This window comes from Hemitrygon akajei, chromosome 4 (genome assembly GCF_048418815.1).
Source record: "Hemitrygon akajei chromosome 4, sHemAka1.3, whole genome shotgun sequence".
Taxonomy (NCBI): domain Eukaryota; kingdom Metazoa; phylum Chordata; class Chondrichthyes; order Myliobatiformes; family Dasyatidae; genus Hemitrygon; species Hemitrygon akajei.
This window is the reverse complement of record NC_133127.1, coordinates 151,863,504-151,882,207: the sequence shown is the minus strand read 5'-3', so window position 1 is coordinate 151,882,207 and position 18,704 is coordinate 151,863,504. Positions and strand designations below refer to the sequence as shown.

The window sequence follows — 18,704 nt, the reverse complement described above, 5'->3', positions numbered from 1 at the left end:
ATTCACCATGAGATGGAAATGTGAATTTAACCACTATAATTTTAAGTATTACTCTGTCATATTATTTAATAGGGAAGTGTCAGCCCTAGGCAAATGACTGTATGCATTAAAAGACAACTGTGTTATGATCTATCTTGCAGTTCTGAGATCAGCTTTGGAAGGCATCATTAACACACACACACACACACACACACACACACACACACACACACACACACACACACACACACACACACACACACACACACACACACACACACACACACACACACACACACACACACACAACCATTATACTTGGTTTACACCAGTACATACAGTAGCAATGACCACATTAAAGTCCCAAAGGGACAGAAATGTCAATGAGGAATTTTTCTATGGTATTAAATCATTTTCTACCAAGGCCAGACAACTGGGATCAGTGGACGTTTGTTTTAAAAGAAAGATCACATAAATTGCAGTCTGATTTCAGTGCTTTTGTCTTTGCCTTTTTCTTACAGACAGCATTCTCTCAAAATGCCACTCACAGCCATTGGGATAATTGAGGCTTGACAGGTTTGATTAAATTACATGGCTGAAGAAGCAGCCCATAGTATATTTTTCTGCATTCAACTTGGTCATAGATTCACATGCAGCAGTGTAAATTGCTTGCTTTGCAGCCGAGATCTAGACTGAAGGCAAGACGTGGGAGTTGCTGCTCTGACGCATGACCGCAGTAAATAATTCCTGACTGTTTTACCAAGTGCATTGCAGTGCACCTGCTGCAATTTCACAGTAAACAGTCGATCCGCAGATTGCACTAAGGGCTCTAATACAACTATATCACTGAATGGTTCATAATCAGATAATGCTCAATGCACAACATGAAACTAAATCCACTGAGGAGCACAGCTTTCCTGATTAATTTCAATCAGCTACGCAATTATTAACGGTGTGTTTTGGCAGGCTTCACTATCAGCATTCACCTTTCTGTGTCCTACTACTTCTCTACAGCTTTGCATTCTGCTGAGCTTTCTTTAACCTCTGTAACTCAAAAGGTGGGCAGACTACCCGAACAATGCTTCCACGCTTATGAGAAAAATATAAGTCTCTTGATAATCGCAAAATGTTGGTTAATTAAATATAGTTAAATAAGATCAGTTAATATTCATATTTTTCATATTAGCTGTGTATATTCCTTGCTAAAGGGGCAGGCTCCCAAAAATAAGCAGTCCAGAGCGGAAGTCTCCCTGACTGCTCCAATCGGAGAGTGAAGCAGGCAATAACACCTCTGTGTCCCTTTCAGCCAAGTTCTCCTAATTTAGCAAGGACTATAAGGTGCGATTACTACTGAGGCAGTGGTATGTTGATGACGAACGAGCCAATGTGTTCTTTGGGTGAATCCATCCATTGAGAGAAATAGACTTAGTGCTGAAATGTGGTACTGAAATCAAAGATCAGCCATGGTATTATTGAAGGGCAGAGCAGGTGTAGGTGAATGGCTGATTCCTCTTGCTTGTTACGTTCGTTCCTTTGGCATGAATTTTCCACACCAACCATCAGTAGCTGCAATACCTGAATTCCCTCTTTCTTTCAGGGTTAGATTGTCATATCTCTACAGCTTTTCACAGGCAGAGTTTAACTGTAATGCAAGTGTCTTTATATCAGGCAGGGCTAAGTGTATTTAATTAGCATACAAATATGTTGCTTACCAATGGAAATCTCTAGCAGGCTCCTCAGTTCTACAGATCTGAGAAGGAGGCTCTTCTGCACTCCCCTCCCCAATGCATGAACGACCTTGCATTAAGTTACAACAGGAAGACCAAGTTCAACCCTATAGTACCTATTCATAACTCAATCAATATCTCTCTTTTACCTGGGAGGAAAAAATGTCCAGAATGTGTTGTTGAAGAAGATCAAGCCTTCCACTCTCAATCTGCTGATGATAATTACTCAGTAGTGGGTATTAGAATTCATGACAGTAATACTGCATTTGCTTCAGTCGTCTGTTCAGTGAAGACAGATAGCTGTCCTTCCTCAAGTATGGGTATATAAACCACACTTAGACATGCCACCCTTTGATTGTCTGATTACAGAAGAGTTTATAATTAACACAAGACACACTTTCTAATCCTCGAACTTCACAGTACTCCAAGATAAACAGATAAAACTCTTCATATGACTCAGAATTAATTCCTTAGGTGTGCTGAAATCATTCTTGATAAATCCACACATTAATACACATCCTCAAAAGAATTCTACAAGGAGCAAATGGGTTAGTGGGCACTTAACAAAACATATAATAATGGCACATAATTTCCCAGAAATGTACTGTCTATGATCTATGTCATGAATGAAATGTTTTGTGCCCTGATTTCATTTTTTCCCCCATGGTCTGAAATGTCCTTGGAAAGTAATTAGAATGCATCTCAACAAAGGAAAATCCAGGATTTCAGAAGTGCCCAAGATTTTTCCAGATCGACATGAATAACAACATAACTACCTACTTTCATGCAGCATCATCAGGTAGTTAATTTGTCCCACACCACTTACTAGCAACATAAGCAACAGTGGGCAAAAGCCACGAAGGGTGATCTGAGGGTGACAAGGTGTATTTTGATATGCACAGTGAAAGAAGAGAGGTACAGAGGCAGTGGGACCGGGAATCACTTACTTTTATCATTTTATTCATATAGAGATACAGCACAAAACAGATCCTTCTGGCCCTTTGAGCTACGCCACCCAGCAACCCACTGATTTAACCCTAGTCTAATCACAGGACAATTTACAGTGACCAATTAACCTACTAACTGGTATGTCTTTGGGCCATGAGAGGAAACCGGAACATCTGGAGGAAAACTGTATGCACATGGGAAGGAACGTACAAGCTTGCTAACAGAGGACGCTGGAATCGAACTCTGAACTCCGACACTCTCAGCTGTAATAGCGTAGCAACAGAGGCACTGCAGATCATGGAGTCTTGGCAGTTGAAGGCAAGGTCATTAATGTCACAATAATGGAATCTGGGGAAATTCAAGACATCGATATAATTGTAAGGCATGTGTAGGGTTTTGGAGAAATATGTTTCAGCAATTGCATGGCAATGAGCTATTGTAGCTGACAGATTCCACAATCATCCCTGGCTGTGTTAACAGAAGACGTGTAGAAGAAAGTACACTAAAATTCAGTCTCTAAAATACTGGGAGGTGGAATATTGAACCACTAAACCTGTTCTATGGAAGGTTATTGATCGGAAACATTATTTTTGCTACTTTCCACAGACGCCATTGACCTACTCAAGAAATTTCCAGAAATTTCTGTTTTAATAACAGGCCAATTAGGCTCTGAAACCTGTTCAGTGATTCAATAAGATCATGGCAGCTTCAGTATCTATTTCCACTTCCTCCCTGTATATACCTCTGTTCAAGTATTCTTCCTATTTTTGCCTTGCTGTCATACAGTGATTCCACCAGCAGAGCTTTCTGGATAGAGAACTCCAAAGATTCACAGCACTCAGTGTGAAGGAATTTTCCTCATCTGTCTTAAACAGCCAACACCTTAGCCTGAACATAGTGATGCCTGGTCCCAGATATCGCACGAACATCCACTCAGCATTCACCCAGAATCTTAAGTTTCATTAGGGTTACCTTGTATTCTTCTAAAATTTGATAAAGGTCAACCTTTCCAAACTTTCTTCATTAGCTATCATCTTCATCTCGGTGCAAACTATCAGTCTTTAAACGTGAAGACCAAATTCAATGTTGTACCCAGGTTTGGCCTCACCACTGCCTCTAATCTTGCATCAATACTACCCTATTGTGATACCGCAAATCTCTTGCAATGAAGAAGGAATCTACAGTAAATGGCACAATGATAATCAACTTCTTGCAAAGTCTGGGAGAGTGCTCTTGAAATAATCAAAATGGTAGCGCAGCGCAATAAACCAGGACTTTCTAATGAATTCTGACTTACCAGTTTATCACTGCAAGGCAAATAGTTTATCAGCATTTACACCATTTTGGGAGTATCTGTTTCAATACCCTATAAAAGCTCATAGCTTAGCAAGAAATTTGGCTCATCCACACCCTGTCAGATATAAAAAATACTTCTTTTTTGAACTTGTAATTGTCTACAGCTAATACATTTTAAAACTGCACTGAGTCAAGGTGTGCTTTGAAGATCAGTTAGCTTCATATCCAAATGTGAGTCTTTAGAAGCAATAGTTCTAAGATAATTGGTAGTTAAAATTAAGGTTGGGAGGTATTTCTTTACCTAGAGAATGGTTAGCAGGTGTTCACCAAAAACAAAGTACTACAAATGACTAACACATAATACATTTAATGTGATTCTTGATAAACATGTGAGAAAAAGGAATGGAGGTTATGAAATTGCCTATTTTGGCAGTAAAAATTAAAAGTATATTAACTAAGTGAAGAGAGATTGCAGAGCTCGCAGATGCAGATAGAACGGTTCACAAAAGACTACTGTTCAGGCATAGCAAGTAATTAGGAAAGCTGTCAGAACATTATTGCTTATTGTTGGAGGGATCAAATACAAGTGTAGGTAGTTATGCTACTGTTTGATAGGGAAAAACTGTACTGGGGACTTGACTAAAACACATGAGATTCTGACAGAGTGGATGTGGAGAACTCCCCTCCTGTGAGAGAACTAGGGGAAATAAGAAGTCACCCATTTGAGAGGCTGGTGGTGAAACATACCAACTCCTGTCTGAGAGGCGACTTGGATCTGCACCAGTTTGCCTATCGGCATAACAGATCAACAGCAGATGCCATTTCATTGGCTCTTCACGCAACCCTAGAACATCTGGACAGCAAAGATGCATACATCAGGAGGTTCTTCATGAACTACAGCTTGGTATTCAATACTGTCACACCCTTAAAACTAATTAGTAAGCTCAAGACCTTAGCCTTGATGCCTCCTTGTGCAATTTGATCCTTTTTATTTCCTCACTTGTAAACCCCAGGCAGTTCAGATTGGCAACACCATCTCCTCCACAATCTCCATCAGCGCAGGTGCACCACAAGGTTGTGAGCTTATCCCCCACTCTACTCAATTCACACTTATGAGTGTGTAGCTAAGCGCAAGTCCAATGCCATATTTAATTTTGCAGATAGAGTCATAAAGAAGTACAGCACAGAAACAGGCCCTTTGGCCCATCTAATCCACGTTGAAACCATTTAAATTGACCTGCATCCCAACCCATAGCCTTCCATAACCCTATCACACATGTATCTATCCAAACTTCTCTTAAACATTGAAAACGAGCTCACACACATCACTTGCAATGGCAGCTTGTTCCACACTCTCACAACCCTCTGAGTGAAGAAGTTCCCCTTAAACTTCTCACCTTTCATTCTTAACCCATGACATCTGGCTGTAGTCCCACCCAATCTCAGTGGAAAAAGCCTGCTTGCATTTACCCTATCTATACCCTTCATAATTTTGTATACCTCTATCAAATCTCACCTTAATTTCTACATTTTAAAGAATACAGTGCTAACCTATTCAATCTTTTCTTATAATTCAGGTCCTCCAGACCCAGAAACATCCTTGTAATTTTTTTTCTGCACTCTTTCAATTTTTTTTACATCTTTCCTGTAGGTAGGTGACAAAAATGCACACAATACTCCAGATTAGGCCTCACCAATGTCTTATAGAACTTCAGCTAATTTATGAAGGCCAATGGGCCAAAAGCTTTCTTTATGGCCCTATCTATTTGTGATGCCACTTTCAACGAATTATGGACCTGTTAGTCTTACTGAAGTGCAAAACCTTGCAACAGTCTGCATTGAATTCCATCTGCCATTTTCAGCTTATTTTTCAAGCTGATGCAGATCCCTCTGCAAGCCGCGATAGCCTTCCTCACTGTCCACTGCACCCCCAATCTTGGTGTCCAGTTGACCATATTATCATCCAGATCACTGATACAGATGACAAACAACAATGGACCCAGCACCAATCCCAGAGGCAAGCTAGTAGTCACAGGCCTCCAGTCAGAGAGACAACCATCTGCTACCACTCTCCGGCTTCTCTCACAAAGCCAATGTCTAATCCAATTTACTACCTTATCCTGAACGCTGAGCGACTGAACCTCCTTGACCAACTGCTATGCTGGACCTTGTTCAATGCCTTGCTAAAATCCATGTGGACAATATCCACTGCCTTGGCCTCATCCACTTTCCTGGTAACTTCCTTGAAAAATTCTATAAGATTGGTTAGATGTGACCTACCACGCATGAAGCCATGCTGACTATCCTTAACCAATTCACGTCTATCCAAATACTTATATATCCGATCCCTTAGAACACCTTCCAATAACTTTCCCATAACTGCTGTTAGACTGACCAGCCTGTAATTTCCTGGTTTATGTTCAGAGCCTTTTTTAAACAGCGGAACAACGTTGGCTGTCCTCCAAACATCTAGTACCATTGATGACACCTTTGTCATTGGCTGAATCAAAAGTCGTGATGAATTAGCATATAGGAGCAAGACTGAAAATCTGTCTGAGCGGTGCCACTACAACAACCTCTCCCTCAATGTCAGCAAGACCAAGGAGATGATTATTGACTTCAGGAGGAGGAAACCAGAGGCCCATGAGCCAGTCCTCATGAGAGGATCAGAGGTGAAGAGGGTCAGCAATTTAAAATTCCTCAGTGTTATCATTTTAGAGGACCTGTCCTGGTTATAGGTGTAATTGTGAAGAAAATACGACAGCACCTCTACTTCTTAGAAGTTTGTGAAGATTCAGTATGACATCTAAAACTTTGATAATTTTATAGATGTGTGATATTGTCTGGCTTGTATGGAAACACAAATGCTTTTGAATGAAAAATCCTGCAAAAAGTAGGCTTGTAGGTCAAGTTGATAGAATTAGACAAAAAGAGTGGGAGTTCTGTCATCCGAGACATTGGCTGGATGATTGGTTCATGTACTGAAATATGATACGATAGTCATTTCGAGTTTAATTCCTGACACTGTCCCTATTCCCATTTGTCGACTATCCAAAGTCTGAAGTTATACAAGCAATATCAAACATTTTGCAGATTACTTTTAAATGATAAAGTTAGTGTAAGGGTTTTTTTCTTGCTGTAAAGGGGTTTCTTGGTTTCTTTATGTTACTGCGTATGTTAATCAAAATGGCTTCTTTGTTTTGTTAAAAGTAGGAATGCTTCTTTGTTATGATAAGTGCTTTCTCTCACAGTTTGTTTGGGTTAAAATTTACTGATAACGGGAATTGGATTCATTTGTTAACCAATTGGGATTAACGTTATTCTCTCTTCTGGGTCTGTAAACTATTGTTGGCAGGCATTTGGGGAGTCAGCGTGAGGGGGTGAGAGAGAGAGGACGCGATGCTGTAAACTGGATGATGGAACAGACCCTGAGCAGGGGTCCGAGGCCAGGAGTTTCGGCGAGGAGAGGAGACGAAGACAGACGTGCCGGGGGTGCTTGGTTGATCACTTCGGGTGATCCCGAGCTACGAGTTGAGGAGGTCTGAGGGGATCGAATGGTGGCTAGAGAACTTCGTTAATTGAGCTCCAACGGTTGTGCACAAAGTAGTTTGAACTTTGATAAGTTTTGGTGCATTTTCTTTATTTTCTTTTCCTTCATATATACTGTATCATTATTAATCACTTAGTCCTAGTAAGATCTATAAAGTGTAATCATTTAATCGCATATAGTGTACTGTCTGTTATTTGGCAGGGTGGGGACATTTCACAGCATCCAGACAAGCTGATAACCCAGTTTAGCGGGGCCAAAGGCTGCTCCCCCTAGACGGAAGCGAGCTGAGCGAGCCTGAGGCGTGCCGGGGGCTACATTGTGGGGGCTCCTCCGGGATTGAAATTAGTGGAATTCCATGTGATCGCCCTCTTTAAATTGTGCATGCTGCGGGGATAGAATGCTGGTGTCCAATTGCTGGTTATCACTGCATGCATGTTGGGTGGGGTGGCTGTTGGTAGCCCAGAGGTCATTGTTTGAGTTCAGACTAGCACTGACGAAATGGTGGTGGGTCCATGGGCTGTCCATACTGGTAGGAGAGCAAGGAACGACAGGTCAGAATGTTTCAGCTGTGGTAGGCTCTGCCCGGTTGTTGGAGTAATATCAGACCTAAAGGGGCAGAGGTGTGGGCGGAGCAGACCTCTCAGTTGTTGGGTGAGTGGCAGTGCTTGGCTGAGGGACAGCGTGCCAGGGGGCTACATTAAGTTGGGGTAACACCTTTGACAACAGGGTTTCCTGATTAACTCTGCAAGAATCAGAAATAAATTACCTATTAATAATTTTTTTTAATAAACTGTTTTGAGGCTGAAGATTTGATAATACCAATTTGTTCTAGCTTTATATAACTCACCTTTCTATGGCCAGAACTTTTCAGCTCAAATACATCGATTGTGAAGTTTGTTCGCCGACCGTAGTTATCAAACTGAACGTTCCCTGTCAAACCTTGGATCCGTACCTTTAATGAGTTCAAAGGAAATATATGCATTATTGTCATTACTGTGATTGAAATTTCAAACAGCACAATAACAGCATCAACTTCCATTTTAATTTTCTTCCATCCTGTCCCAGGGGTGCTGAGGCAGCTACCAAATAATAATGAAGTGAGTAGTTATGATTGGGATGACTACCTGAATGAGTAAGGGATATTAATTCAACTGCAACTTGAAAATAGCACTGGAAAAGTAAAATCTACTGGGTTCTGTAACAAGGACAAGGGAAAGGGAGTGTTTGTATAGTTGTTTTGAAGAAGCAAGTGGGCTCCCTCTGTCCTGAGCTCTATTAATCATTCATGCTTCAATGTAGGAAATGATGGCTAACAGGTTACTCTTTAAGCCTGTCTGTAGCCTGGTGTCTCTACTAAATGACGTCAAGGCAGAAGCAAGAAATGGTGGGAATTGTTAATATATTCTGAGCAGCCAGAATCAACAAGATATTTCTGGTACTCAAGTAAGAAACAGTAGATAGTTAGTTAGGCTAATTAAATTACACATTTAGTATTATAAGCATTACACCTTTGAAAGACAAAATGACCCGAAATCTTTGGCTGTTGGTTCCATAATAAATAGCCAGCAAGATGAGTTTTGCAGGTCATCTTGTCTCTTTTATTGAGGTGAAAACACTGCTGCAGTCTTTGAGCTGAGAGAAAGTTTGGGGAGGGAACGCAGAGTGGAAAATCATTCTGAGCTTTGGGGGGGGGGGGGGGCAGATGTACATTTACACCCTCAGCATTGTCCCAGCCTTGCTCTGCCTGGGTAGCAGGGCACCATTCAATCTTCTGAAACCACCAATCATTTGACTGGAGAAGGTAGTTTTTTTAGATTAAATTGATATTACTTTATTTTTAAGTAAGTTTTTTAGGCAGATTTATTTGACAACAGCAAGCCTCAGGATCCACTGCTTGAGAGTTAGTCACCATCCATGGACCATTTTGCCATGGGGATAGCATCAGTGGCATAATCTCCAGGACAACAGGGCCTGCAAGGTTGTGAAACAAACAATGTGGCCATGGAAATGGCTTATGGGGCAATTCTGGGGGATTGGAGCCAATGGGCTTGGAGGGATGAAAGCACAGCATTATTAGTGCTATCGGGAGTACAGATATTGAATTATGAGGACTGATTATGTAAACTAAGACCATTTGTTTAGGGCCAATTTGATATTTTTAAGATGTTAAGGGTAAGTGATAGGATAGATAGACAGAAATGGCCTTTGACGGTTGAGAGCCCAGGAATAATGTTACTTAGGAAACTATTTTACATGGAGAGGATCAAAAGAAGATGGCAGAATTTTCCTCTACAGACAGCAATTAATCTCAAGTGGACTGTCAAATCTAAACCTGGAACTTGTGAGAGGCTACAGATTGACCATGACTGAACCATGGTCACATGGCCACTATTGTTCTTATGTGCCTCTCCAGTATCCCAGTACCCCAGTACCACCATAACTGCATCTGCTGACTTAACCAGCAGCCTATATCTGCAAAAGGCTAGGAGAGAAGCTGATCCTTTTCCTCTCCCACTTAGAGAAAGTGAAATTCTATAGTCTGCATGGCTCACTTCAAACATTGTGCAATGGTTAAAAACCATGCCACTGGGCAAAAATAGAGACTGGTTTTAAATGAACACTTGTTTATTGCTGATGACCACAAAGCAAACACACCTGCTGTTGTGAAATCCTTCATTAACTTAATACATCTCTAAATGTTTTCAGCTAAGTAGTATTTATGCAGGCTCTTGAATAAATAATTCACAATCAGATGAGGACAATTAAAACCCAGTGACTACAATGCAAGTGTTCCTATGAGAGCTATTTACAGTGGAAGATCTTTATAACTTTGCCACAAATGATTCTCTGTGTAAGGCTTCCTCGTGTCGCTTTCTAAAGTAATGGGTAGCATTTTGCTTTCTGATGGTTTGTTAAATGGATGGGGTTTAGAGCATTAATGTAGTTCCTTAAGGTGCTGCCTCACCTCAGGAGGTTTCGCAGTCGTTAAGTTGTATTCATCGCATCGAGATGGAAACTCGCAGTGCAAGATGCAATCTGACTTTCTTCATTAGAATTCAAGTCATTACATGGCCACAGGTGGCCGTGAACAGTTTAGTTATAGTGTGTCTCATTCACTTCTCTCAAATAAATAGATAGCCCTTGAACTAGACAGAAAACTCATTATAAACACTATTGATTTTTAGCTGCAGTTTCCTTCCTTCATGTTTTTATTTAGATTGTGTTATTCTCATTAAAATTCCATTTTTTGTAAACTACCTCTATGTTATATAGTGGTGTGTTTATACACACACACACACACACACACACACACACACACACACACACACACACACACACACACACACACACACACACACACACACACACACACACACACACACACACACACACACACACACACACCAATCAAATAAACAATTAACTGATCCCTTTTCCAACACCACCAGAAACACTCCATTTATAAGGAATGGAAATGCACGTGATGTAGGGAAGGCTTTAGTTCAATTTGAACATGTTTGCACCAATGGACAACTGGGAACAGTTACCGTACGATGGTTCTTCAGTGCCAGTGTAATTTAATTAAGGCACTGATGCCCATCAGTTGGAAGGATATGAATACAATCACGTTTTCAGACTGAGTAGTATTCTCTATTGGTTCTGTCCAACACATCTCCAGTTTCACCAAAAACAGACTTAACTGGTCTTTCACCTCACTGGTGCCCAAATGTGTCACTTTTATGAAATTTGATTCTTGGTATTGATTTGGTTTATTACTGTTGTGTGTAGCTGGAGCTCGTCAGCCTGGGAAGGAAATCCATCTAAGAGAGGGAAAACTCTGATTTCAAACCTCCGCTGCCTTGTGGCCATACCCACTCATGGGAAAGGCTTCGGGAGTAAACCCTGAGGATAAATCCGGAGCTGGAGTCCCTAAGGCAGTCCGACATTGCCTTCAACCTCGCTCTGGCAACTCCTACTGTATGGTGACAAGCTGTATCGGCCCTTGCCCTTCTCTTGGACAACATCGGTGGCGTGGAGAGGGGAGACTCGCTGCATGGGCAACTGCTGGTCTTCCATACAACCTTGCCCAGGACTGCACCCTGGAGAGGACCCTGGCGCAGATCCATGGTCTCGCGAGACTGACGGATGCCATCAATCAATCATCACTGTTGTGTGTACTGAGATACAGTGAGAAGATTTTATCCAGGCAGATCATGCCAATGTATGCACCTCAAGGGGGTAAAAAGGAAAGAGAGTGCAGAATAGAGTGCGACAGCGGTGGAGTGTGTGCAGTGCAGGTAAATACATGAAGTACCAGAGCTTCAGTGAGGTAGACTGGGAGAACAAGAACTCACCTTTAATACGTGAGGTTTTTTTTCAGAGTCTGATATCAGTGGAAGGAAGCTTTCCTTGAGTCTGGTGGAACTGATAACAATAGTTGCTGCTCTCCCAAAATGTTCAGCAGGTAAGATATATTTACAGCGAATAATAATGTGCTGTAACAGTGGTTAATTCATAAAAAAGTTCTGTAAGGTTGTCATAACTGGTGTACAGGGGGTGGGGGGGGGGGGGTGGGAAGGGGGTTAATGGGGACAATCTCCTGCTACCTATTAAATGCTCCCAATGGTGTGTGTCTCAAATAGCCCCTGGCAACCACGTCCAGCTCCTGGCTTTCCCGTGTGGCTCAGCTACTAAGTGGAGCGGAACTGCTTTTACTGACAGGAGAACACACAAAGATGGGTTACTGGCTCCTTAAAACCAGTTGCTCCAGACAGATGGGGCTCATCAGCTGCAGTTGGCAGCTCAGAGAAGGAAAACTCTGATCTCAAACCTCCACTGCCTTGGGAAAGCTTCAGGAGTAAGCCCTGAGGAAGAATCCTTAGCTGGAGTACCTAAGGCAGTCCTGTGTTCAGTTCAACGCTGACTGGCAGCTCTTGTGATGCAACTGGTACTAAACTGTATCAGTCTCCGCCGTTCCTTTGGATTCATTAGCATGGAGAGGGCAGCCTGCTGCATAGGCAACAGCACGCTCACTAGGTTGTACTGCCCTGGCTTGTGAATAGACAGCTAAGTCACAACATCCATGGTCAACCCTGACCAAAGGAAGGTCTGAACTCATAAAAGAATCATTTCAAATCAGTGCTTTAAAAACAGCTGAAACCTAGGTCGAGGATGAAGAAGCAAAGAAAACACTGGGGAAAATTTGCTGTGGAAGAATTTAAGACTCTTTGGATATGTAGGGGTTAACCTAATTGCTTGTGAATGTTCTTGAGATTTAGCTAAAGTCCTTGCAAGAAGGAATGCAACCAAAACTTTGTGATTTAGTTCTAAGTTCAATGTCACGTTGTTTGTTGCAATCTAGTTCTAAGTTCACAGTCAAGCAATGTGCTTTTCTAAACACGTATGCTGTGTCTATATAATGAAGTGTTTCTGAAAGCTAAGCAGAGCCCCTAAACACCGCTTTTAGGTACAGAGGCTCTCCGTGATATCATGTATAAATAAAGTCCTTTAGTCTGAAACAATTCTCTGAGTTGGCCTGATTTGTTCTGTCTGCTCCTCCTGGGATTTATCCGCAACATTTACATATTTGGTGTTTTGCCACGGAATACATTTGGAATCAGGCAAAGTGATTCATATTGATGCTCTCTCTGGTTAGTTTCTGTGATCTGAAAAATTTGGATCACAGAGATCTCCTGGGGCTTGTATTCCATTCACTTATTGTGGCCTATTGTGCATCAATTTACAGCCACTCAGCGATGGCAAATGCTTGGCTCAGCTGTAGATCATGTTTGAGGAGAGGCACTGGCTGCAAGACCATGATATGTGCAGGGCAACTTAAACCTGCAGAAAAAGACCACTGTAAGCTTAAGTGTAAATGTCCAATGTTTTAGTTGTTTGCTCGTATTTAAGTCCTTGAATTATAGTTATGTTATTTAAAAAATACATTACATTGATTTGAATAGTTTTCAAATGTCTCTGACTAGTAGCAACATATAAAAATAATTCAGAAACCCTTTGACAACAGCAAGCTGTCAAAGGTTATTAGTGCATTATGTGAGTGGGCCTAGGGCTGCAACACTTGAGGTCTACGTGTCACTTGGTGCTCGCTGTACGTCATGGAAAGGTTTTCTGGTGTGGGAGGTCAGCTCATATAATTCTCTGCATCCCAAAGTGAGTGAGTACAGGGCATCACTAGGGACAAGTCTGGGCAGTGAGCCAGATCTAGCATAATCCAGCCTTATGCCCTTGACATCCACAGAGATGCAGAACCTTTTGTTGAGGGATCAGTACAGCAGAGCAATGGAGCAGAAGGACAAACTGGCCTGTTTAGGTATCCATGTACAACAATGGAATGTGCCCCCTGACAGTTTCACTGGTACTCGCATCTGAAGATCTAGGTCCATATTATGGAACTGCAATCATACAAACTATACTGCACAAATAATATTTCACCTGTTTCAGTGCCCTTTCTGTGTCGATACCTTGAACCCATGGAGCAGCAGGGTTCGCGAGACAGTCTCCAGCATTTCCCTTCCTTGAGATCCCAATTCGTTGTCTTCGAAGGTAACGGAATGCCTCAGCCATGACGAGTATCCCGTCGTACGTTAACGCCGATGTATACTGGAAGGGAATGCATCCATATTGGTCAAGTTTCGCCTGAGAACGTTGCTCATTCAAAAATATAGTAAAATAGCAGCATTAAGAGTGTCAACAAATTGTGTGGCTAATATTGACAACAGTAACATTCAGAATTAAACAAAAGAATTTCATAATATTTTTGTTACACGTCACTTGTTAATCCTATATGCATCTCACAATTTTGAAAGTGACTAACAGTTCATGTGACTATGGTCCATCTAGGAGGTCGATCACTTTGTGCTACTGTGGGCAATGTCTTTTTCTGTTCTGTGCTTTCTTGTAAAAATTGTGTACAATTTACGTTTAGTTTATATTTCTTTGTGAATGCTGCTTCTTAGTTGCTTTGTTCCCACGATGCTGCAGCAAGTGAGTTTTACATTGCATCAGTGAATACGTACTTGTGCATATGGTAGAAAACCTGACTTTGATTTGGACCCCTGCGCCGGGAGAGGGGGCTCGGTCGTTGCCAATTAGACAAAAAGAGAAAGCAGGTAGTTCAGGAGAGTCCTAAAGGGAGCATTGCAATGAGATGAATAGAGTAATGGTTCTTGGTGATCCAATCATCATGGGAGCAGATGATCCAGTGTAGCAAGTTACTTTCGTTATACCAGGATCACATTCTTATGAAGAAGGGGATGTGCTGCAAATCACTCCAGATGACAGAGATAAACCAAGAGCTGAAGTTTTAAGCAGCTACTCAACCTAGAATTACTCCCAGTGCTATACTCCAGATAAAGAACTACAGCAAAGAAGAATACATTGTTGGATGACATGCTTTCAATTCATGGGGCTTTGGGACACATCACCCTAGCAGGAATTTTAATTCAGCCTCCAAAGCTGTTTTCACATTTTACTGCCTTATTTTCTAAATTAAAAAAATATTGAAACAGGATTTTTTGAGCTGATCTACAAAACATTGTTAAATCAAAAGAAAATTTCCCAAACCTGTCAACTATATATTATCCTACCAACTCACCCAATTTGTTGATGTAGACAATTGGAGGATCACCTGAATAAATACTCCCTCTCTCTGTAAGATCCAACAGTACGGTAGATTTTCAACAGACCAAACCAAAGTGCAGACAAAAGAGCACTGTAGGCAAGTCAGGGAAATGATAATAGAGAAGCACAAATTTGAGGAAGGGTAGAAGACCATCTCAAAGGCATTGAACATACCTTGGAGTTCAGTGCAGTCCATTGTGTAAAAGAGGGAAAAATATGAAACCACTGCCTAGGTCAGGGCGCCCCTCTAAACTTAGTTGCTGGAGAAGAACAGCACTTGTAAGGGAGGTTACTGTGATGACAACAATACCTCTCAGTGAGCTGCATAAGTCAGTGGCTGCAACTGGAGATGAAGCTCATGGCTCCAAAATCTCCAAGGTCTTGCACAAAAAGGGTATTTATGGAAGAGTAGCAAGGAAGAAGCCCTCCTTAAAAAAAACACATCCTTCCTTGTAAGGACTTTGCAAAGTGTCACTTTGAAGATACTGGAGTTTAGAAAAATAGAGGGCTATGGGTATCCCTAAGTAACTTCTATAGTAAGGACATGTTCAGCACAGCTTTGTGGGCTAAAGGGCCTGTTTTGTGCTGTTTCTCTGTTTCTATGTGGAGGAAAGTCTTGTGGATGAATGAGACTAAAGTGGAACTTCTTGGCATCAACACTAAGCGGTATGTGTGGCATAAATCCAATACTCCATATCAGCCATGTAACACCATCCCTACTGTAAAATATAGTGGAGGTAGCTTCATGCTACGGGGATGCTTTTCAGCAGCAGGGACTGAAAATCTGGTCAGGATTGATGAGAAGGTGAATGCTGCTAAATACAGAGAGATCCTGGATAAAAACCTGCTAGACTCTGGCAGAAAGCTTAAACTGGGGAGGAAGTCTGTCTTTCAGCAAGACATTGACCCAAAGCGCACTGCCAGAGCAACCATGGAATGGCTTCAAATGAAGAAAATTGATGTCCTTGAGTGGCCAACTCAGAGTCCTGACCTTAACCTGGTCGAACATCTCTGGTAACGCCTCAAGATTGCTGTCCACCGCCGGTTCCCAGCACAGCTTGAGCAATTTTGTAAGGAGGGATGGTTAAATCTTGCTCCATCACATTGTACAAAACTAACAGAGACTTAGCCAAAAAGACTACTGGCAGTAATAGCTGTGAGAGATGGTTCAACTGAAGACTGAGTAAAGGGGGATGAATACTTTTTAAGTGCTGACATTCCAGTTTTCGAGTTTTCAGTTTTCCTTGTTTTTGGACTCTACTGTGAAAGAAGGAACACATGATTCATAAATAAAATTTCTCAGCTAAATTGATCAAAATCCCTGGTTGTAATACTCATTTATGTAAATAAAGGGTTGGGGTTGAATACTGTTATAAGGCACTGTAGTAACTGGTCAGTGTGCGAGTTATGGAGGACATAGAATTCATAAAATGCAGTCAGGAGATGTTCTTGTGGCCAGTTTCTGGAAAGCCCAGTGAAGGGAATGGTAGTGAGTTGGTGAGGGGGAGGGAGGGAAGGAGATCTAGATTTTCCCTCAAAGAATGAAACTAATGAAGTGGAGGAAGCTGGGATTCAAGAGGAAGATCATTAAGAAAACACCTTTTGTGGTACTGATCTTCTTTAAGTTAGAGTTAGCATGTTTATGAAATCAATGGAAGTAGCTGTTCTAAATTGAGGAAATGGCGAATTTACTAGATTGAAAAAACAATTTGACAAAGATAGACTGGAAGCAGCTACCTGGAGGTAAATTGAATCTTAGGATGGAAAGACAAGGGGTTTAGGGTAAACATGCTCTGCCAAAAAGAATTAGACTTGTCAAAATCAAAGTATGTTCATGACTCTACATTATTATTTAGATAATACACATTCCCAGTCCTCAGCTCCACTTCATTACTATTCTTAGTCTCAGCCTCCAATGACAACCACACACACTGAAATTATTACCTATAAATAATGTCCCAATCCCCACATTAAAAATGACTGGCTTGACCATGAGCTTGCAGCTAAGAAATTAGTTATTCGTAATAAAATGCCAGTCATAAATTAAGTCAGAAGTTAGTTTTCAAAGTATTTGACCAATATGAATGAATGAAGGATTGTCATACAGATTCAACAAATAACATTGATTTTGATGGACGTAGAAAACAGGCAATTAATTTAAAGCCTCCCATGGCAGTCATTCTCTGAAAGCTATCCGAGAATTGAACTCAAACTGCTAGCAAAGAATTCAGGGCTGTTTGAAGTGATGAGGAACCCAAGAAATGGAAATTATTTTCTTCATTTTCTGCAATTAAATGTTATTCTCAGAAACATAAGATAACTTCATTGCAACATACACAAAATGCTGGAGGAATTCACCAGTTCAGGCAGCATCTATGAAAATGAATAATTTCATTTCAATGTTTCTTACAGCGGTACTTCATTGATCATTAAATTCTTCAAGAGATCCTGAGGCCATGAAAAGTGTGGCAAAAATGTAAATCTTTCTTTGTGGATATTTTGCCATGCTCAATGACGTGAATGACACATTGGTTGACCAATGTGGTGAGGAAGACAAACTGATTTGGACTGAATATACAAAGGCTTAAAAAGTAATAGTGGCTAGTGCCTCTTAATGCAACCATATATAGTGCTGGTGAAGCTCAGAAGGCCATTTAACAACGTGTGCCAAACATTCAGCTTTGATGGATTATTTAAAGAACAACACTTGAACTCACTCTCTTTATAAGCCACTTTCCAGTGCGTTGCATAAGGATATACAGACGGAACAGATGAATCATGATCAATTACCGTTCACCATTTCTCCCTCACCCTTCGCAGCATTGAAGAAGTCAAAGTACCATATGATTTCAATGGTTGTCTATGAAGCATGAAACTGATTGTCATATTGTTCCAGGAAGTTTTTTGATCACATGAACAGCCATTATAGTTAAATCGACATGTACAAACAAGCTGGATGAACTCAGCAGGTCGGACATCCTCCGCTGAAATGAGCAGTCAACGTTTCGGGCCGAGACCCTTCGTCAGGACTGAAGAAGGAGGGAGAAGGGGCCCCACAAAGAAGGTGGGCCGAGGGTGGAAAACCAATCAGAGGACAGATCAAGGGGTGGGGGAGGGGAAGCAGGGAGGGGATAGGCAGGAGAGGTGAAGAAGGAATGTAAAGGGAAAGCACTATGTGTAGTAGAAGAAGGCAGAATCATGAGAGAGGTGATAGGCAGCTGGAAGAGGAGGCAGAGTGAAAATGGGATGGTGGAAGGGAGAGGGAGGGAATTACCGGAAGTTGGAGAATTCGATGTTCATACCAAGGGGCTGGAGACTACCCAGACGGTATATGAGGTGTTACTCCTCCAACCTGAGTTTGGCCTCATCATGGCAGTAGAGGAGGCCATGTATGGACATATCCAAATGGGAATGTGAGGGAGAGTTGAAGTGAGTGGGAACCGGGAGATCCTGTCTGTTGTGGCAGATGGAGCAGAGGTGCTCGACGAAGCAGTCCCCCAATCTGCGTCGGGTCTCGCCGGTGTAGAGGAGGCCGTATCAGGAGCACCGGATGCAGTAGATTA

General features: G+C 41.6%; 1 protein-coding gene across 11 annotated transcripts in view; it reads right to left on the bottom strand.

Annotated features, from left to right (window-relative positions):
• Window positions 1–18,704, bottom strand: part of LOC140726788 (glutamate receptor 4) — a 235,744-nt gene that overhangs the window by 87,516 nt on the left and 129,524 nt on the right. For all 11 annotated transcript variants that reach the window (XR_012098730.1, XM_073043623.1, XM_073043613.1 and 8 more), the window contains 2 exons: window positions 13,954–14,121; window positions 8,348–8,452 (listed from right to left, as the gene is read on the bottom strand). Coding sequence is in view for 10 of the 11 variants with exons in the window: in XM_073043623.1 (XP_072899724.1) it covers window positions 8,348–8,452; window positions 13,954–14,121 (273 nt within the window). In the remaining variant the exon portion in view is untranslated. The remainder of the gene's footprint in view (window positions 1–8,347; window positions 8,453–13,953; window positions 14,122–18,704) is intronic.